Source organism: Ammodytes marinus (genome assembly GCF_949987685.1).
Source record: "Ammodytes marinus genome assembly, chromosome: 2".
In the NCBI taxonomy this organism is placed as follows: Eukaryota; Metazoa; Chordata; class Actinopteri; order Uranoscopiformes; family Ammodytidae; genus Ammodytes; species Ammodytes marinus.
The window spans coordinates 9,565,497-9,583,057 of record NC_137231.1 but is presented as its reverse complement, the minus strand read 5'-3'; the positions used below and the strand labels follow the sequence as shown (position 1 = coordinate 9,583,057).

General features: G+C 41.3%; 1 protein-coding gene across 1 annotated transcript in view; it reads right to left on the bottom strand.

Annotated features, from left to right (window-relative positions):
- Positions 1–472: 472 nt before the first annotated feature.
- galnt9 (polypeptide N-acetylgalactosaminyltransferase 9) overlaps positions 473–17,561 on the bottom strand; it is a gene marked incomplete at both ends in the record, with an annotated part of 83,395 nt that continues 66,306 nt past the window's right edge. The window contains 5 exons of the mRNA XM_080040784.1: positions 473–619; positions 1,107–1,274; positions 4,938–5,033; positions 6,997–7,134; positions 9,049–9,234. Of these exons, the coding sequence (XP_079896910.1) occupies positions 473–619; positions 1,107–1,274; positions 4,938–5,033; positions 6,997–7,134; positions 9,049–9,234 (735 nt within the window). The remainder of the gene's footprint in view (positions 620–1,106; positions 1,275–4,937; positions 5,034–6,996; positions 7,135–9,048; positions 9,235–17,561) is intronic.

Below are 17,561 nucleotides of genomic sequence, written 5' to 3'. Positions count from 1 at the left end.
GCCATTGACAGCCATCCCATCTCTTGATTTGCTCGGATGCACTCGGAGAAAAAACAATACGCACACCATTGCACACTCTCTCATTTCCACCTCCAGAAATCTGATAGTTTTACAACAGAAACAGAAGAATTACTAGCAGCTTCAGGGGGGCTGCACTCAGGTGTCTTGTTTCTCTGTTCTATACATGTCGCAGGATGTCAGAAATATGGCCCAGTTCAAACAGATTGCCCTAAGGTCCCTGTGAATGTGCAGCTCGCTGGAACACATTAATTGATCATATTCTTCTTTAAGACCCGGTGTTGGAAAGCGCCGTGGCCTGAGGGGAAGCTCAGTGTGCCAGTGCAGCAGTCTGTAGCCTGAAATACCACACACACTAGGACCACCCAGCTCCTCTCTGAACTGTCCACAGCATGAGATCCAACTGTGACTTGAAACACACAGCCAAACTGTCTCAGAGGCTGTTTCTCTGGCTTCAGTGCCTGGGATGCTTAATCCAGTTCCTTATCATCCACTTCTGACCGGAGCATCTCTGGACCACCAGGCGAAGGCCAAAGTTGGCATCTTTGGACATTTCTACCTCCAAGCATCGGCCAGTGTCCCTGCTGATGATTGGACCATTCTGCAACAAATACACATGATAACATGATCACATTTGCACAATCATCTGGAAAAAAAGACTGGTGGTTTTACTATTCCACAACCTGTTGTTATTTTATCAAATACATGTTATTGAAGGTGTAATCAGCAAATCAGTGAATATCTCCTCACGATCCGCTACCTGTCTGTGCTGTGTGTGTGCTGAAAACAAATCTGGTGTTAATGCACAACCTCTGTAAGCGGGTATGTAAACAAAGGGGCCCACCATAGCTAGCAACATGGCGGTTTACAGAGCCTAGGCTGTGTATCAGCACTGTTTTCTTTAGGTAGCTGATCGTGAGGAGATATTGAACGATTTTTACAAAAAGTAATTTTGACAACAAGTACTTTCCAACTTTAAGCATTCAGTAACCAATGCATTACTGTCTTTATTACATTTGCATTGCCAGAGGTGTTGCACTTGTGGAGACCAATGTCAATCGAGCAGAAAATGTTTTTCCTTTTTTTACCTGCGTGAAGTCCCAAAGCCTCTGGGAAGTCCTGGAAATGGCATCACACTTTTTCAGTCTGGGAGTGCGTCCTCTGCCATCATCAACCAGACATTTTGTGTCGGGCAGGAAGGTGGTGGACCCCAGGGGTCCTAGCTGGAGAAGCCCCTCGGTAGAATAGCGGGCGAGCTGCAACAGAGAAAAGCAATGTGTTACACTGCTGGACCCACGCACTGCAGCAGCATTCATAGCTTCAAAGAACAAACACTCTGCTTTCTAGAGAGCACCTGAACATCGGTGGAAAGCCGAAGCTGTAAATGTGCTTCAATGAGAGAACACTTATCCTGCTTTGTAGTGATTCCTCATAGAGACAGACAGCAGTAACTACAGGAGCAGTCAAGTTGAGATGAAGGGTTTGAAGTTTTCCACAGGAACGGTTGTGATGCTTTAATGTTCTGTCTTTTTAAGCTGATTATTTTACACTAAATAATTTCCCTAAAATCTTCATAATAAATAGAAAATACAGATACTGTCTTTGAAGAATCGTTACTGGAAGTGAGGGGAAAAAGTGCCATCTAGCATCAAAAGGTTCCCTTTCAACTGATAAGAGGTGGAGTACTGCACAAAGGCCAGGATAATCTTAAGTAGTTTTCTTTAGCACAATATTTTTAAATGATCAAACATGTCTAAAAGGCAAATTGAGGTCTTTAGTTACAGTGTTTGGCCACAACTTTTAATTTGTTAGGACAGGGACATTTCCTAGATTCAATAATGCAAGGATGTGTCTCCTCATTACATGTCTCTTTGAATAATACTTCAGTATGGCACTCCGTACGGAAACCACAGTGTACAGCTTGTTAAGGCTACACTATTCCCCCCAAACCAAAACCTGATCCATCACTGTTTAATCCTGCACATTAAAGGCTCTGCCACGATAAGTATCTATTACGTAAGGATACAGTAGAGATAGCGTTCATTATTCATGGGTGTGATCCTCTCTGAAAAATGAGATGCCAAAGATAGGGAGGCCTTTAGTACGACGGCAGCCCTGCTTTGAGGGGAACACAACATCCGTGACCGGTCTGATCGCAGCAGTGCCCTACTGAACCACAGGGCTGCGGTTCCTTATTCCTGGAAGAAACAGTGTATCTCTGCATCTAAACTTCTAAACATATTTAATTGATGCAGATTTTTCTGAAGGTTTGCCTTAGAAAATTAGATGAAATATGAGCAAGTCTTTGTCCCTGTTGCCAAAGCCTGTCCTCATGGTAACTAGCTCTACAAACCTGTAAGTGAAATCTGGATAAAACTTTGTCAGAGTGAATGACTTTTGAAGCACAAAAGGAGAAAGTACCGGTAAGAGCTGCAATGAGTGGCCTTTGTGTCTGTTGCTCCTCATAAGAAGAGAGAACTTTTTAATTCAATGTTCTGCCCTAAGGAGCAACTCGGAACAAATAGGAAAACCATTAAGCACCAGTTTGTGTGTCACTTGAGGTTCACTGGGGCCGGTTGGGCTGTTTATGAGGAAGCTGATAAGGATAATAACATTGTGAATTTGGGCTATTCTACCCGAGGTGGCCGCCTAAAGGTCGTTAATACAGACAGGTTGATTAAAAATCCTTCAATGAATTTTGTATTGCTGTCTTGGGTCCTTCGGGGTTATACCAAACTAAGCAGATTTATCCATGGTGCAAACTGTGCTTGGGTACAAGGAAACCCCCATATAATCCCCACTAATACCTGTTTACAGCTCAGTCTGGCCGCCTTTAATTCATTTAAAATGGGACCATAACAAATAATTAATGCAAGGAAATTATTCTGCCAAGCCAATTAACCTGTGCCTCATGCAGCAACATTAGACGCTCCATTGCCTCGCTGCCATTTCTTAAAATGATGCAGCCACTTTTTGGAGGTCAAGCTGATCACAAGTTTCTAAAGTAGCTCGTTTATGGTGCAACACTGTGACATTGTAAATATAAGTTGGAGTGTCTGAGCTTTGTATTGGGTTGTAATCACCACATTTCTTCCTATTCTGTACCTTGCTCCAACAAGAAGTTAACGGTAAGTTTGTGCAACAGATTACCTCAAACGTCTCACAAAGGGTTTCAGCTCTGGTAGTAGCAGAGGTTTCGCTCCATATGGGACTACGGTCTAGCATTGGAATGAGCTCTAGACGGGAGACTTAGGAGGCCCTGGGCATAATCGGTGTTCACTAACACCATGCACACGAAGGTGCACAACACATAGCTGGGATTCCATCTGAGAGTGTTTTTGAGTCTGTGGGCGCTAGTTTTGGAAATGACCAGGGCTCAGAATGTGTTGGTATTTTGTTGACAATCGGGTCATAGATATCACCAAAAACAGCGTACTAAATACAAATCTGAATGCACAGCCAAGATGGAATAATGCGCAGAATGTAAAAAACAACAATTTAACAAACCATTAATTTAGATTGGTTAAAGCAGGAACGTTAGTAAAGAAGTGTGCATTGATCAATACATTTATATACTGTAGTAAAGGAAGGCTTTGTTGCCCCTCCACTATGCGTCCACTGCACTACACAATCGAACAAAGTTGTGACCATGATCCATATCCAGGATTTCCACTGGGAGGGCCCACAGAGAGAGAAAGATGTATTTGTCAGAAGCACAATAAAGACATACTCTGTCCAATTATATTTTTTCTACTTAAAAGGAGCCATTGGAATGCAACAAGGAATGCAAAATCACAGTGTCCCACAAAATGAAATTGGGCATCATACAAAGGCACTACATTCATCTCCATTTGTTTATTCCCCCAGGGGGATCGAGATTAAAAGCTTCACAATAGTGAACCCCACTGAGCTCCCACTGTAGAAGAAAAGAGAGGCCACCGAGCTGGCTGGCCTCCTTATAATACTCCTTCAGATGATGGGCGTCATGTAGCTCACTAGAGATAGAAGCGGTTTCGGAAAGGTGAAGAAAGAAAGAAAAATGATAGATGAACAGCATATGCATGATTTATCTGCAGGGTTTATCTTCTGTTCCACAGCACAAAAGTAAAATAAGTACAAAAGCAGGAAACCAACCTCCCTCCCGGAGGTACATTTGAACTGGTATCTATTCAAGATAATTATTATGCTGAGCACATGCGCTCTTTTATTCAGCAGCATGCGACTAGATATTTTTATTACTACATGAACATTTACCTGGGAGTGGCCTAGTTTCCCAGTGTTTCCTACTGTGCAGCTCAAATAGATCTTTTTGGTGATGCATGTTCAATTATACTTTGTATGTTGGTACAGTCACAACACAGTGTCTGATGAACCGTTTCTAAATCCTGCATACGTACTGACATCATACAGTTTTATCAAGCAAGTGAAGTCATTTAAACATTCCCTGTTTTGTAAAGCAATTTGTCAATGACTACTTTCACTCGTTTATTCTCAAGCCCAGGTGTGTGTGTGTGTATATATATATATATATATAAATATATATATATATATACACACTGTATATATATTTTGCAGTTACATGTGTTTATGTTGAAATGCAACTATAACTAAGATGACGATGAAGAAGCTAAGACTTTGTAGATTAATTAGAGGGAATTTGTAAATTAGTTATGAATTATCTTTTTTTTTGTCATCGAATAATTTTTGAGGTTAACTTTTATTGGTCTTCGGTAATCACACCACATCATCAAGTGTTAAAATGAAAAATATGTTCATTTCTAAATCTAATAACGAGTACGAACTTGGTGGACAATACAAGGACACCAAATGTGAAAAACACTGACAGACTGACAGGTTGACCAATGCAATGTTGACTGATTGCCTGAGAAACATGGCAGCTCAATGCAGCTGGGTCTGACCTGGGAGGACATGCCGTGGCAGGGGTAGAGGATGGCGTTGTCGTCGTCCTCAGAGCCCTGGTCCAGGCAGTAGCCGCTAGCTTTACTGTTCCGCACCTGAAAGACAAAAAGGTGGAGGTAAATGTAATGTTTACATTTCCAAACAAAAATGTTTCTTTTTGTGAGTTCATTGAAGATTTAGACCAATGTCCTATCAGTTCATGAAATATTATATTAAGTTATGTTTAACCAGCAGCACTTTAACTCACTTTACACATTTTTATCAAATTTTTTTAGGAAGTCACGGCCCGGCCAAGTAATAGTCCAGCACATTATCCCCCGAAAAGTTGCAACTACAGATAACATGTTAATGAGTGAGTGTTAGAGATGCTGGTTGGTATGTTGTTTCATTTGGGAAGAGGGTTAGCTGTTCTCCTCTGTTACAGTCTCCATGGCTGTCCCTTTAGATTTGAAAATCTCAAATTTTATTTTATGTAGCTAAACATGTTGACTATTGCTTGCATCAACCCAGAAATATAGGAATGTGTAGAGAATCGAAAAGAACTCCCTATTGTTACATTTTCCGCAAAATTGAATCTGAAAGAAAATCGATTGCTAATTATTGACTTTGTGATTTCCCTTGTCCCTTGAATGCAAACCTGTCATTTCAGTCCTGTGTGCATGTTACAACCTCCTCCTGTCTAACAGATCCATTTTGGCTTTCTTCACAAGGTAGAGTCTTATACCGTCCTCAAAGTGATGACTACAGCCATGATAGGATATCAACGTGCCACGTCCAGGCCCAGTTCTTTCTCTCCCTTGCCTCAAGGCCTCCAGATGGTGGTGTGTGCACTGAGCATGAGCTTTGGTTGGGTGTGATTTGAATGCGTACGGCTTCATTTTCCAGGTTGTGACATATCTATCATGTGCTGTTGTCAGGGAAGGTTCCACTTGACTGGTTTGGTCAGCGAGGGCCTGGCACGGCGCTGATGCTCAGTGACAGATGAGACTTCTGCTGCTGCTGCCGTGTCTGTGCAGCAACACAAGGCTCGTGGACAGATCTGAAATAGTGCCACTTTAAGAGGCTGCCGCTCCGAGGAATCCATTAGCTGGGTGTCAGAGCCCAAAACAGCCGACAGGGGAAACAAAGGGCGGAGCAAATTCACACAGCTCTGATGAATCTAGGGGGTTAATTTTGATGCATTCCGACTTTGCATTCGCAGAACACATAGATTTCCCCTCTGTTTTCAGTCATTGAAATTGATATGACAAAAAAATGGTGCGTCTCAGCAAACCTCCAAATAGTATCTGACTGTCGAGCGTGTACAATTCTTCAACCTGTCATAATCCTATTTTTCTCCCCCCACTGTGCTGAGTGCGCAACCAAACCCAAAACAATCAAGTCGGAATGGAAAACTAATAAGTGTTTAATTGAAACTCATTCTGAGGAAATGACATCTAATCCTCTGTGGCAATGCTCTGCTGCATTGCTATAGCAACAAAATACCTTTACTTTAGACTGGCTGCAGTAAATTCATATTCATTTTCTTTGCAACATTCAGTGCAATAGTTCATGTGGAGGGAATGAGCCTCGAGTGACAATTTACATTAATGAACATAACGGTATATGAAATAAATGTAAATGCACCCAATTATAGATAAAAGGCGATTTACCATAGGCAGTCCCCCTGCCAAAGGGTACAACGCCATGTATCCTACTAAAAGGAATGGTAATATAATAAAAATACAAGTTCCGGAAACAATATAATAGAAGAACATCCCAGGATTCATTATAATCTGCAAAATATCAGATTGTTTTTCGACCACTAAGTGGATTTGTACAAAGTAAAGTAAGTATCTTGGCAGGGAAACATTTCTCAAAAAAGACTATCGCAGAGATGATCCTGATAACGCTGAGCTCATAAATGAATAATGTCTCACTCATTTTCTGTACTTATCATCCATGGAAGCTATTAAGCTGTCCTATTGTCTGCATCTTTGTCAAATCTGATAAAGATGGTGCATAACAATTAACATGCAGACTATTTCCAATAATCCTGTTAGCAAGTATCTTTCTTACCTCGCCATATGTGATGGTGTTGTTGTAGATCCTCATCTCTGGGTAGACGTGTTCAAGGTACCAGCGGAAACTACGACACTGCAGCCTCTTCCTTAAGGCCAAGCGCTCCGAGACATCCCCGAAATCTACCCCAGGGTTCTGTCAACAAACAGTGCAAAACAAACACGTAATAAGAAAAAAAACTCTGAGCCAGCGGATATTTTACTTAGGAGCCAAGTGAGAGCACTAGCTACTGGAGAAAGGGAAGACGCGAGAGTCCTGAGGTGCTGAAAGGACGCAACAAGCATTTAGTTAGGAGATGGATAGATGCGCCTGTCATGTGGGACCTTCATTGTTCTTTCATTAGACATGATCTTTGCTGAGCAAATTCTAATCAGCTCCTTAATTATGAGCCCTCACGGCCCTGTCTACATTATGGGGGTGGCTTCCCAGATTGATTATGGAAATGCCTAATAGCTGCGCTGTCTGATGCACATGCACATACACACACACAGAGCCCAAATCAGTATGTGCATATGCAGAGCACTGCTCAAATGTGCATGAATATGCAAATAAACACACATTCTATATCGTCATCTAAAGGACTATAGCCCTGGAATGGAAAGGGATGTAAAAGCATATCACTCACACACACACACACACACACACACACACACACACACACACACACACACACACACACACACACACACACACACACACACACACGCACACACACACACACACACACACACACACACACACACACACACACACACACACACACACACACACACACACACACACACACACAGCTGTCTTATTACCAGACAGTGTTATTCGAAGCAAATCCTTCTCATCAGTTTCCCCTTTCTGGTGGAGTCCATACAGCCAGCTGCTGAATTTGCTTTCAACATCTGTTAATAATGAATTCTGGTTAGAAAGATCCGCTTTTTCTTCTTTTTTTGGTACCCTAAAATGACACTAACAAATGCATTCAATTTCAGTGAGATGTTGTTTAGTTTTGGGACTTGGGGCTGGCCACTGTGGTGAGTCATAAAGCTCTTCCCCACCAAAGTAATTGTGCTCTCAGTGGGTGCCTCAGACAATAACACGAAACTGTGATTGTGTGTATGGGCGGGTTTGGAGGGAGGGAGGGTTGGTGGATGGAATAATCGTAGCATTAGGTCTTTGTACTGTACACAAAATAACTCTGCGCTACAGGACAGCTGGGGTAATAATGTGCCCTACCACTGTGTTTGTAATTACAATGGAAGCCTGATTTGCTATTTTGTCAAAATTGCCCCCCCTACCTACCCACAACATGTCTTCAATGCTTCCCATGCTGCATGCACACACACACACACACACACACATACACACACACACACACACACACACACACACACACACACACACACACACACACACACACACACACACACACACACACAATGGTTACAACATTTCCCCAGTTGGCACTTTCTACCTGCACTTAGCCAGTGCCATGTGAGGATGTTCGTGCCAAATTTCTAGACGGCATGCAGGTATCAGCGGCACATCAGAGCTGTGTGTGACTGCTACACAGCCAGTCATTATTTTGTTATGAACAGCGGTGTGCCGTTTCGGGCAGTGTTCAGAGGCCTTCACTGATGTCCTTCACCGACAATCATCTCATTCTGCATGGCTGAAAAGGCAATCAAGTTTCAATATTAAACTCTTTATTAATGTAAAAGTAGCTGTTTGTTTTTTTGCAGCCAATCTCAAAAGACCCTTGAAAGCAATTAAGCTAGAGGGATGTGGGTGATGTGATGTATGAGAAAAAGAGTGATTAGACATGAGGCTTCTCTTATTCACTTGGTGCACCTTTCTCATCTGTTTGTAGAGAGAATTCACTGCTTCCTCGCTCTGCATTCGCTCTCCTGTCAGTGTGAAGGTCAATTGGGATGAAATCTGAATTTTGAATTTCTATTGACTTGTGTCTCCGGAGAGCTTGGCTGCGTGTCTGAATGAACAAGTGGGAAAGAGAGCTAAGGGACTGAGTGATTTAAGTCAGAGAAAAAAAAAACTTACGTTCATGGGAATGTTCCAGGCCATGTAGACGTGGGATTTGTATTCATCCATCCACACCTCAGCGGCCCGCAGGGCATTGCGCTTAGCGTAGTAATCTATGTCATTGTTGTAGGGCTTCTTGGTGCGCTCGATGTGAGCCACTCTGGCACACGGCAGCACTTCCATACTCCCTCCACACTGCCACACCTATAGACAGCAGCGGGATATATAGAGAGTCCATGTTTCAATCAATAGTGAATTTACACAGAAATGTTTCTTTCTTAACAAACTCATTTAAATGTACATCAATATAATGGGAATGAAGGAGGATGATTTACTTTGGCTTTCCAGGTGCAGTGGAATTTTAAACTCTTTCACAGCTTGAATCAGACTTGAGTGACACATTTGATGAATTTACAGTTTTTTACGATTGCTAAACCACAGTGGGCACAACTGGAACGACAAGTGCAAAACTCTAACAACAGTATGCACAGCAGCGGTTCATTCGGACCAAACTGTAGCTCGTTTTAGCTCGTTTTTCATTGCTTATACACAACCTTCAAAACTCTACACACCTATCTCATGGCTTAACCACAGCCTGCACAACACTGTGGATTTCCAGCACTTTTTTCAAATGCTAACACACTGCTGCCACAACTATAAACCACACATTCAAAACAGAATTAATCCCTTTCAAACACTGCGGATTGCAATTTCAACTCAAACACTAAGATGTCTTGTTTAGACTTGTTAGTGAACATATATACAGTATAAAGGGAATTTTTTTTGGAAATGGACCCAGGAAGACAGGTTGTTGGAGGTAGAAGAGTGGCAGTGAGAGTGTGGATGTGTGGAGGAAGACCTAGAAGACATAGAGCTGTAATGTCTGATGAAATACAGTAAGGGCTACACTGATAGACCCTGTTGTGAATCATGGTCTCTCATTGAGAGAGGCAGGGTTGAGAGTGCAACCCAATCTGCAAAAATCTAAAGTTGCATCTGTAATACGAATGTTCAAGCAAACAAACAGCTTAGAGTTGCATCCTTACAGTAAATGACAACATTACAGGAATTGATTTCTGTATTACAATTTTAGAATATTTACACAGATAAATACTACATTTGGAAATGTTTTCAATAAAGTATACAAAATGTGTATCTATTGAAGCAAAATTCTGATTTTCATTTATTTTTGTTTTCCTAAAAAAATGGTATGTTATAAAATAAACAATTTCATGTGAAAGAATTTCACCCTTTTATCAAAGAAAATATTATGTAATTTGTGTGAAATAACTCATATTATTCAAACTGTAAAGATTAAAAGTTTGTAATTTGTGTATTGGGGTTTGATGCTAGTGTTTGCACTCTGAGCAGGTTCTGAGTGACAGTGTGTGTTATCTCAATGAGGCTGGTTCATAGTGTTTGCTGCACTGAACCTGTTTTGCAGGTGAAGTGAACTGTTCAGCTCCAATGACTGTTGGTAGTGCAGACTGTAGTTAGCGTTTTGCACATTGAGCTACAGTTGTGCCCACTGTGGTTTAGCGTTCGAAAAAAACTGTAACAAACCATCACAATATCAATAAAGGTCCTGCACCCAGGAATAATTAATTCACTTGGACATACTTTATGACGTAATAAACTTACAGGTCCAAAAAAGTATGATATTCAACTGAAAGGCCCCCTCTTTCTGGGCCCATAAGTGAAACACAAATACATTGCTTATAGAAAAGCAAGAGGAGTTTGCTGCAGGAGAAGTTTAAACAGTTTCAATGGACAACACATGATGCTCTAAGCCCAACAATTCAATGGGGAAGGGGATCAACAAATATTCATTCTTGGTACTAGTGAGAGCAAATTTAAATTCAGTGTGTCAGTCAAAAACTATACAAAACCCAAAGTCTAACCAACATATGATCATGGGAATAGATTGCAACATGCACAACAATATTATTTGCTGCTGAAGCGCATTAAACAGTGTGTAATACAGATGGCCCATACATATAAAAGTCCTCAGAGAGTTTCCGATGAAAACCAGAAAACCCAGATACCATGAGTGTAGCGGGAATGGCATAAGGAGAGATGTATAAAGCCCAGCAGTAAATACATGTCATCCTGCTGCTGAAGGAATTTATTGATTGCAGAGTCAGGACTTTGCTGGCACTCATCTGACATTCTGAAGGAAGTAGTGGCAGGCAGGCAGGCAGTCACATGGTAGTAAAACAGTCCGCAAGTGCAGCAAAAGATATGAACTTTACGAAAAAATAACATCCTCGATTGATAAACAGTATGCTAATCTATGCCAATGTGCTGTGGGAAAGTGGCCCAGAAGTGTAACACACTCACGCCACGTCATCAGAGTGCCCCAGCATATGGTAATGTCCTCCCAGCCAGTACAAAACTGCAGAGCCAACGCCGCCCACAGTCTCTTAATGATGATCGCCACAATGCGTAACAGATGCTCCGACCCATTAACTTCCCCAACCGAACCAAGAACGATACCCCCTACTAGGTGCTAAAGGAGGATACCACTGCAAAACTATTTTCTCAATTACATCCAGAGCAGCGGTGGAAGCCTGTGTTGAGCTGGCCATGTTTATTTAATGCCATGGAAGTAAATACAGCTTCTTGCGCTTGAGGGCATGTTCACAATAATCAAGTCTGTTTTATTCAAACTTTGGCAATCTCCTCCCATAGGTTTGTTCCCTTGGCCAGGGCTGGAATGGTGCCACCGAACACTTATAGCAAACAAATAACAACCCCGGGCATGGACCCTACCGTCATCGTTCCTACTTCTGCATGGGACTGCCGTGATGATTAAGCCCTGTTAAACCAGCTACAGAACATTACCCCTAAATGCAAATGCTCCCAAAGTGATTCAAATCAGTTTTGAGGATTTTGTTCTTTTTCTGGTTTGTTAGTGAGAAATAAATGGAAATTCCCAGGAAAGACTCACTAGCTTACTTTTTAGTTCTGCAGTAGATTTCTTCACTGTATTTGAGGGGGCACAAAACAGTGACTAGTGTAGTAGTTTTAAGTACTGCGCCACTCAGCAGCAGGTTTGAGATAAATCGGGATCTACTCAGTAAAGAATAAGGATGGTGAATCTATGCTTTAGTTTAGCTATTTTCGACAAAACCAAGACGGAAAACAAAAGACGTGAATTACAAACAAAAAAGGTCACAAATGTTCACTTTTCCTTGAATAAAAAGCTCATTCAGTTTGTTAAACAGCTTGGCACTGTAGTTGTTAGCAGAATTGACTTCGATGAGAGTCAATTGTGAATTTGTTAGGGACCATTTTCGGCCATTGACTAATACACATTTGGTTCTCTGGTGAGCACTTCTGGCAGCCGGACAGTGTGTGTGTGGAATTGCCTCAACATTGGCTACAGTGCCCATCTTCTTCATTGTAATAAAGAAACATGTCACCCAGGGAAATGATGTGAATCGTTAATGTGCTTTTTGAGTCGGAAGCTAATTAGTAGTCATCCAGCAGTTATTTCGATTTCCTTGGGAACTACTAAGTACTCTCTAGTTTTATTGTTAAATCTAATCTAATAACAACACAAAAGTCGAATAAAATTAAGATCATCATCCAACTTGCTTAACTGGCAGTGTTGAAACATATTTAGCATTTGTTAAGATAGCAAGAGGCAACAAACAAATCCCCAGAGAAAGTTGCATAAACTTGTTCTCCTGTGGGCAGGCAAGCTGTGTGAATCAGTAAGCCTTGAGCCATATGGCCAAGTGTGGAGTGTTCATGGAAATGAGACACTATCAAACATTTACACAAGTCCCAATTACCATAATTTACATGTTTCCGTGATGCTCAAGGGTGTTTGAAACCCTGTGTTTAATTGTACGTTAATAGAGGCATCCGTCCTCTTTCTATTCTCTTTTAGCCTGAAATTCTCAATGAGCCAGGCTGTATCAGTCGGCGGAGTGGCTGACCCAAGCTTAAATACGTCCATTGACTGCCTGAACCCTCATCTCCACTGCTGATGATCCTGGTCTAAAATAAATCCATTAGCACTATGGAGTAGGCTTTACTTGCTTTGCTGCTGTCCATGGCAAGTGCTGCTTTTCCACAATAGCCTTTGTGGTTGGTCAGTTTACGTGGGTTTAAGTGCAATACCAATTCATTGGTGTCTTTAGTCCTTGCAGATTCCACCCATCACCCTTTGAACCGCTGTAAGCTCTTCGTAAATACATTTTCCTCTGGTTTCTTTATCCAGGTTTCCTGTTTAAAATCAATAGTGTGTGTGTGTGTGTGTGTGTGTGTGTGTGTGTGTGTGTGTGTGTGTGTGTGTGTGTGTGTGTGTGTGTGTGTGTGTGTGTGTGTGTGTGTGTGTGTGTGTGTGTGTGGGTGTGTGTTTGTGTTAGGTGCTTGTGGATATCTGTGTGAAGCACTCATGGATAATTGAAAATGTGTATATGTGTAATTGCAGTTAGCAGTTTGGCAGGCACTAAAAGCAAATTGAAGATCAATATTTTCTCAACCGCCATTTCCAGAAGGTCAGAAACCTAATAGCTAACTAAGCTTTAGTCAGACTTTGTGTAGACTCATTGGAGAGAAGAGACTAAAAGTGGTAGTTTTTAACGAGAGACAGGTTTTCTCATTTAAATCCACGAATTGTTAAAAAAACAGACTAGGGGTATATAATTATAGAGAGATCAAGAGTCTTTTTTCTTTTCTATTTTTTTTTCCATTCAAATGGAAGCACTGCTGTGCATATTGGAACCACTGTACCCCACCCATTGAATAATACTGCTGTGCACTTGTAATCATCTCAATAAACATAATTCCTATATATTGTAAATCGAAATTAATTAAAATAAATTAACTGCAAGAAACGACTACATGTGATATTCAATCTATTGAAGAAAAATACTAGATTATCCGCCAATTTGGTCCCTATGGGTGTTTCCTGTAATTAAGATTATTTTATGGCGGATAAAAAGAGGTATTTTGAAAGTACCAGCCCTGAAAAGAAATGCTGAATACACTTAGCTGCTATAGCTTCTTACATTCATGCTGAGCTCTGTTTACCTCTGGGAAAGTGTTTTTATCAATATGTGGTTTACCCTGTTTGTCTATATCGCTCTGTATACAGTAACTATACCAACCCATTATGTGTGTTTGTGCAATGTGCAGGTATGTGCGACTGGGACAAACACATTCCAAATGCTTAAGTCCCATTATATCAGAGGAAGTGGATGAAGAAGGAGAGTTCCTGCTGCATCACTGTAAACCCTGATGTGTCTAACTTGATGGACACCACATCAAATGATGGCAGTTACAGGGTCGACTGTCATAATGCTTCTCCATGTTGTCACTATTTCCATTATATGTAGATTATGAATTCATCTCTGCACTTCTGAAAGTCACTGAAGATCACACAGAGAAGAATTGCAGTGTTTGCCTTTGTTGGACATAGCATGGCAACTGCACTGTCACTGTGAAACTGAAAAGTCTTCTCTAAACAGATCCACAGGTAAGCAGGCATTCAGACCAAAATAACCCTCACTAAAAAAAACCGCAAGGTGCCGCATTGTGGTGGGCGTGTTACTTTACGTTGCGGTGTAATGATGAAATACGACCCAGAAATTCTGTTTGATTTCGAAACTTGTCGGAGGCCAAATCGTTGCACAGCAATCAAAAATCCTGTGAAAAAAAGATTTCAGGATTTTTATTTATTTATTGCTTTTTCGCAGAGGTCAATTCACTTATCAAGACCCCTTCTGAACCAACATGGTACACCTACTGTATTTCAAGAAATGAGGAGCATGTGTTTTCTGATTAAGCAGCGATGTCGACCAAAAGTCTCAACTAGAGACTCACCCCTTATTCCTCAGGCATTATTCCTCAGCTTTTGTTTATTTTCACTCTGACTTCAGCTGCTCTTCACCACCGGGCGCAGGAGCATGGCCTCTCAGCTGCTGTGTATATTTCTACATAGATCATTGTTCTAGACTCTGTGCCTGCTCTGTAAGTGTATTCTATTATGTATTGGACTGCACCATCTCCTCTCTCCACAACGGATTTTACAGTTTTCTCCCTACATACGTCCAATGGTCCAATGTGTAACAGAGTGGAACGTTGATTAGAACCTTTATTCTCTGAGTTAAGCGACTATCTGGTGATGTGAAGCTAATCACAAGCCTCTAACTGGACAAGATGTGGGGGAGATGGGGGAGGCTCGGGTCAATTTCTTCCTTGATTTAACAGTGAACAACCTGAGACATCTGCAGGGAGTCAAGTCTGCCTTTGAGGATCATCAATGTGGATGTGACTTCTTAAACACGTAAGAGAATCACCATCATCTGATCATTTGGAGAATAAACAGGACAGCAGATTGCTGAAACACACACTGTGTTACATAACAGGGACGCCCATGGCTCTATTCTGCAGCCTGAACTGGGGCTTCAGTTAAAGCATTAGCAAAACAAATCAGACCTAATGTCAGATATTTTTTCCATTCCACATAAAACAGAAAATAAGGATTTTTGGTGTTTTTGTGTTCCCACTGAGAAAATACATCAAAGCCACGCTGAGAGCTAATGGAAGAGGGCTCACATTATGTTGTTGTTTTCTAAACCATTGAACTATGACCAAATCAATTTAAACTAAACTGAGAGTTGTTCTATACAAATGCAAGACATCTGCAAGTTATCTGATGCTTTACTTACTAATGATATTGTGATAACTTGTTATTTCAATCCTTCAGTGTGGAATGAAGTTCTCCCAAAACATTTCTTGTCATGCATAAATGGACAATTAATGTTTGAAGCATATTTAAAACATTCAATAAGATTACCAGGTGATAAGCAAAGCTTCAAATAGAGGAGCTAGATATAGCCGTTATAGAAAGGGCCTTTACAAATTCCAATATTATGTAAACATTATGAAATCTAAATACCCAATTGGATTGATGTAATCTTCTACCTCTTCTGACATCCCTCACACAGGTCCTCAGGATTGCATTTTTTGTTAAGTTCATTTGTTACTGACCCTTTATGAAATTGCAGTCTGCCTCATAGAGAGGAGGCACTTAACATGGAGCGCTTTGATGTATCGGTAATGTAATTGCTAATTTAATTCAATTGTCTCTGTACATGCAGTTAGTTAATTGCAGCTGGACCATTTGCGTGATAAGCTTCACGGCGCAACAGAAAACATCAGCCGTAAAGAGCATAGAAGCTATTAACAGCAGTAAATAGGTTTCCATCAACGCCATTACACAGACCGATCAATGAACAGGAAAAACGTGGCTCGTACAGGCTTATGACGGGCATTACGGCAGGATTTGGATTTAAATTCTTCAGTAATTTCATGTAAAAAAATATTGACATGTGGGGAAATAAGTTACTAAAACAGTATTTACTGTATCATGGTGTATGGAAATGCTCCACTTAAACTACAGTATATATACTATTTAAAACATTTAAATTGGGCTTTGGAGTTACTTTGCAAGACAGTCACTGAAACCAAACCCTGTTTCTGCTTTGAATATATTGATGCTGCTAGTAATACAAGGCCTTTGACTTGACATAACAATTGGTCTCCAGTGCATCAAACCTCCAGAGTGGCTTATGCTTGAAAATAACTAGTTTGCATCATTAGTGTGTAGCCTATGTATTTTCCATACTGTCACTCTATGTGGCTGGGGCAATGGTCTCGGGTTAGGTTGAGGATAAGCTTCCCAGACAGGGACTGGTTGGTGTAATGGATATGTTTGGGCTTGGGTGCATTGCCAATGCAATAAAAGGGAGGGCTGAGGTCATGCAGACTTAATGCAATGCCTCATTTTGCTTGACAGCTGAACTATTTGACGGACAGGGAGGGAGGTGATCCCGCGGCAACACACAAAAGCCAAAGATTTGCCCGTCTGAGTGTGGCAGCAGCCTGGGGTCGACCAGAGTTCATCTCTACCTTTTCTCAGCCATGGCGTGTGCACGACATCGCAGCCAAAATATTTTTTTTTTGTGAAGATTTTGAACAGAATTGAGAGAGAGAGATTATCCAGAGCTATTTCACTGTGCACTGAATAGCCTCTTTGATGCTTTTGTTTCTACATCTACTGCAACACATTATCCAGACACATTTAGTTGTGCTGATAGCCCCTAGCCATTATGTATGACCTTCTTTTTTTTTTTTTTTTTTTTTTTTCATTTTTCATGCTTTATTGATAGTGTGAAGAGACAGAGGTGAAATGGGGCAGAGAGGGGAGTGACATGCAGAGAACGACCGCAGGCGGGAATCGAACCCGGGTCTGCTGCTGGGCCCGGCTCGGGCGGGGGGGGGGGACGCCCTACCAACTGAGCTAAGGGCGCCCCCCGCAAATGTATGACCTTCTGACCGGGATGCCATTGTGTCCTGTGCACTGCATGCTTCAGCAGACATACTGTATGTTTGATATCTGCCACAGTGCTCTCAAAATCAATGCTTTAGCTAATGGTCTTTTCATATGGAAAGTCACACGACTATCAGACTATTGACATTTTGGTGTCATGCTGCTGATAGAGACCCACGAG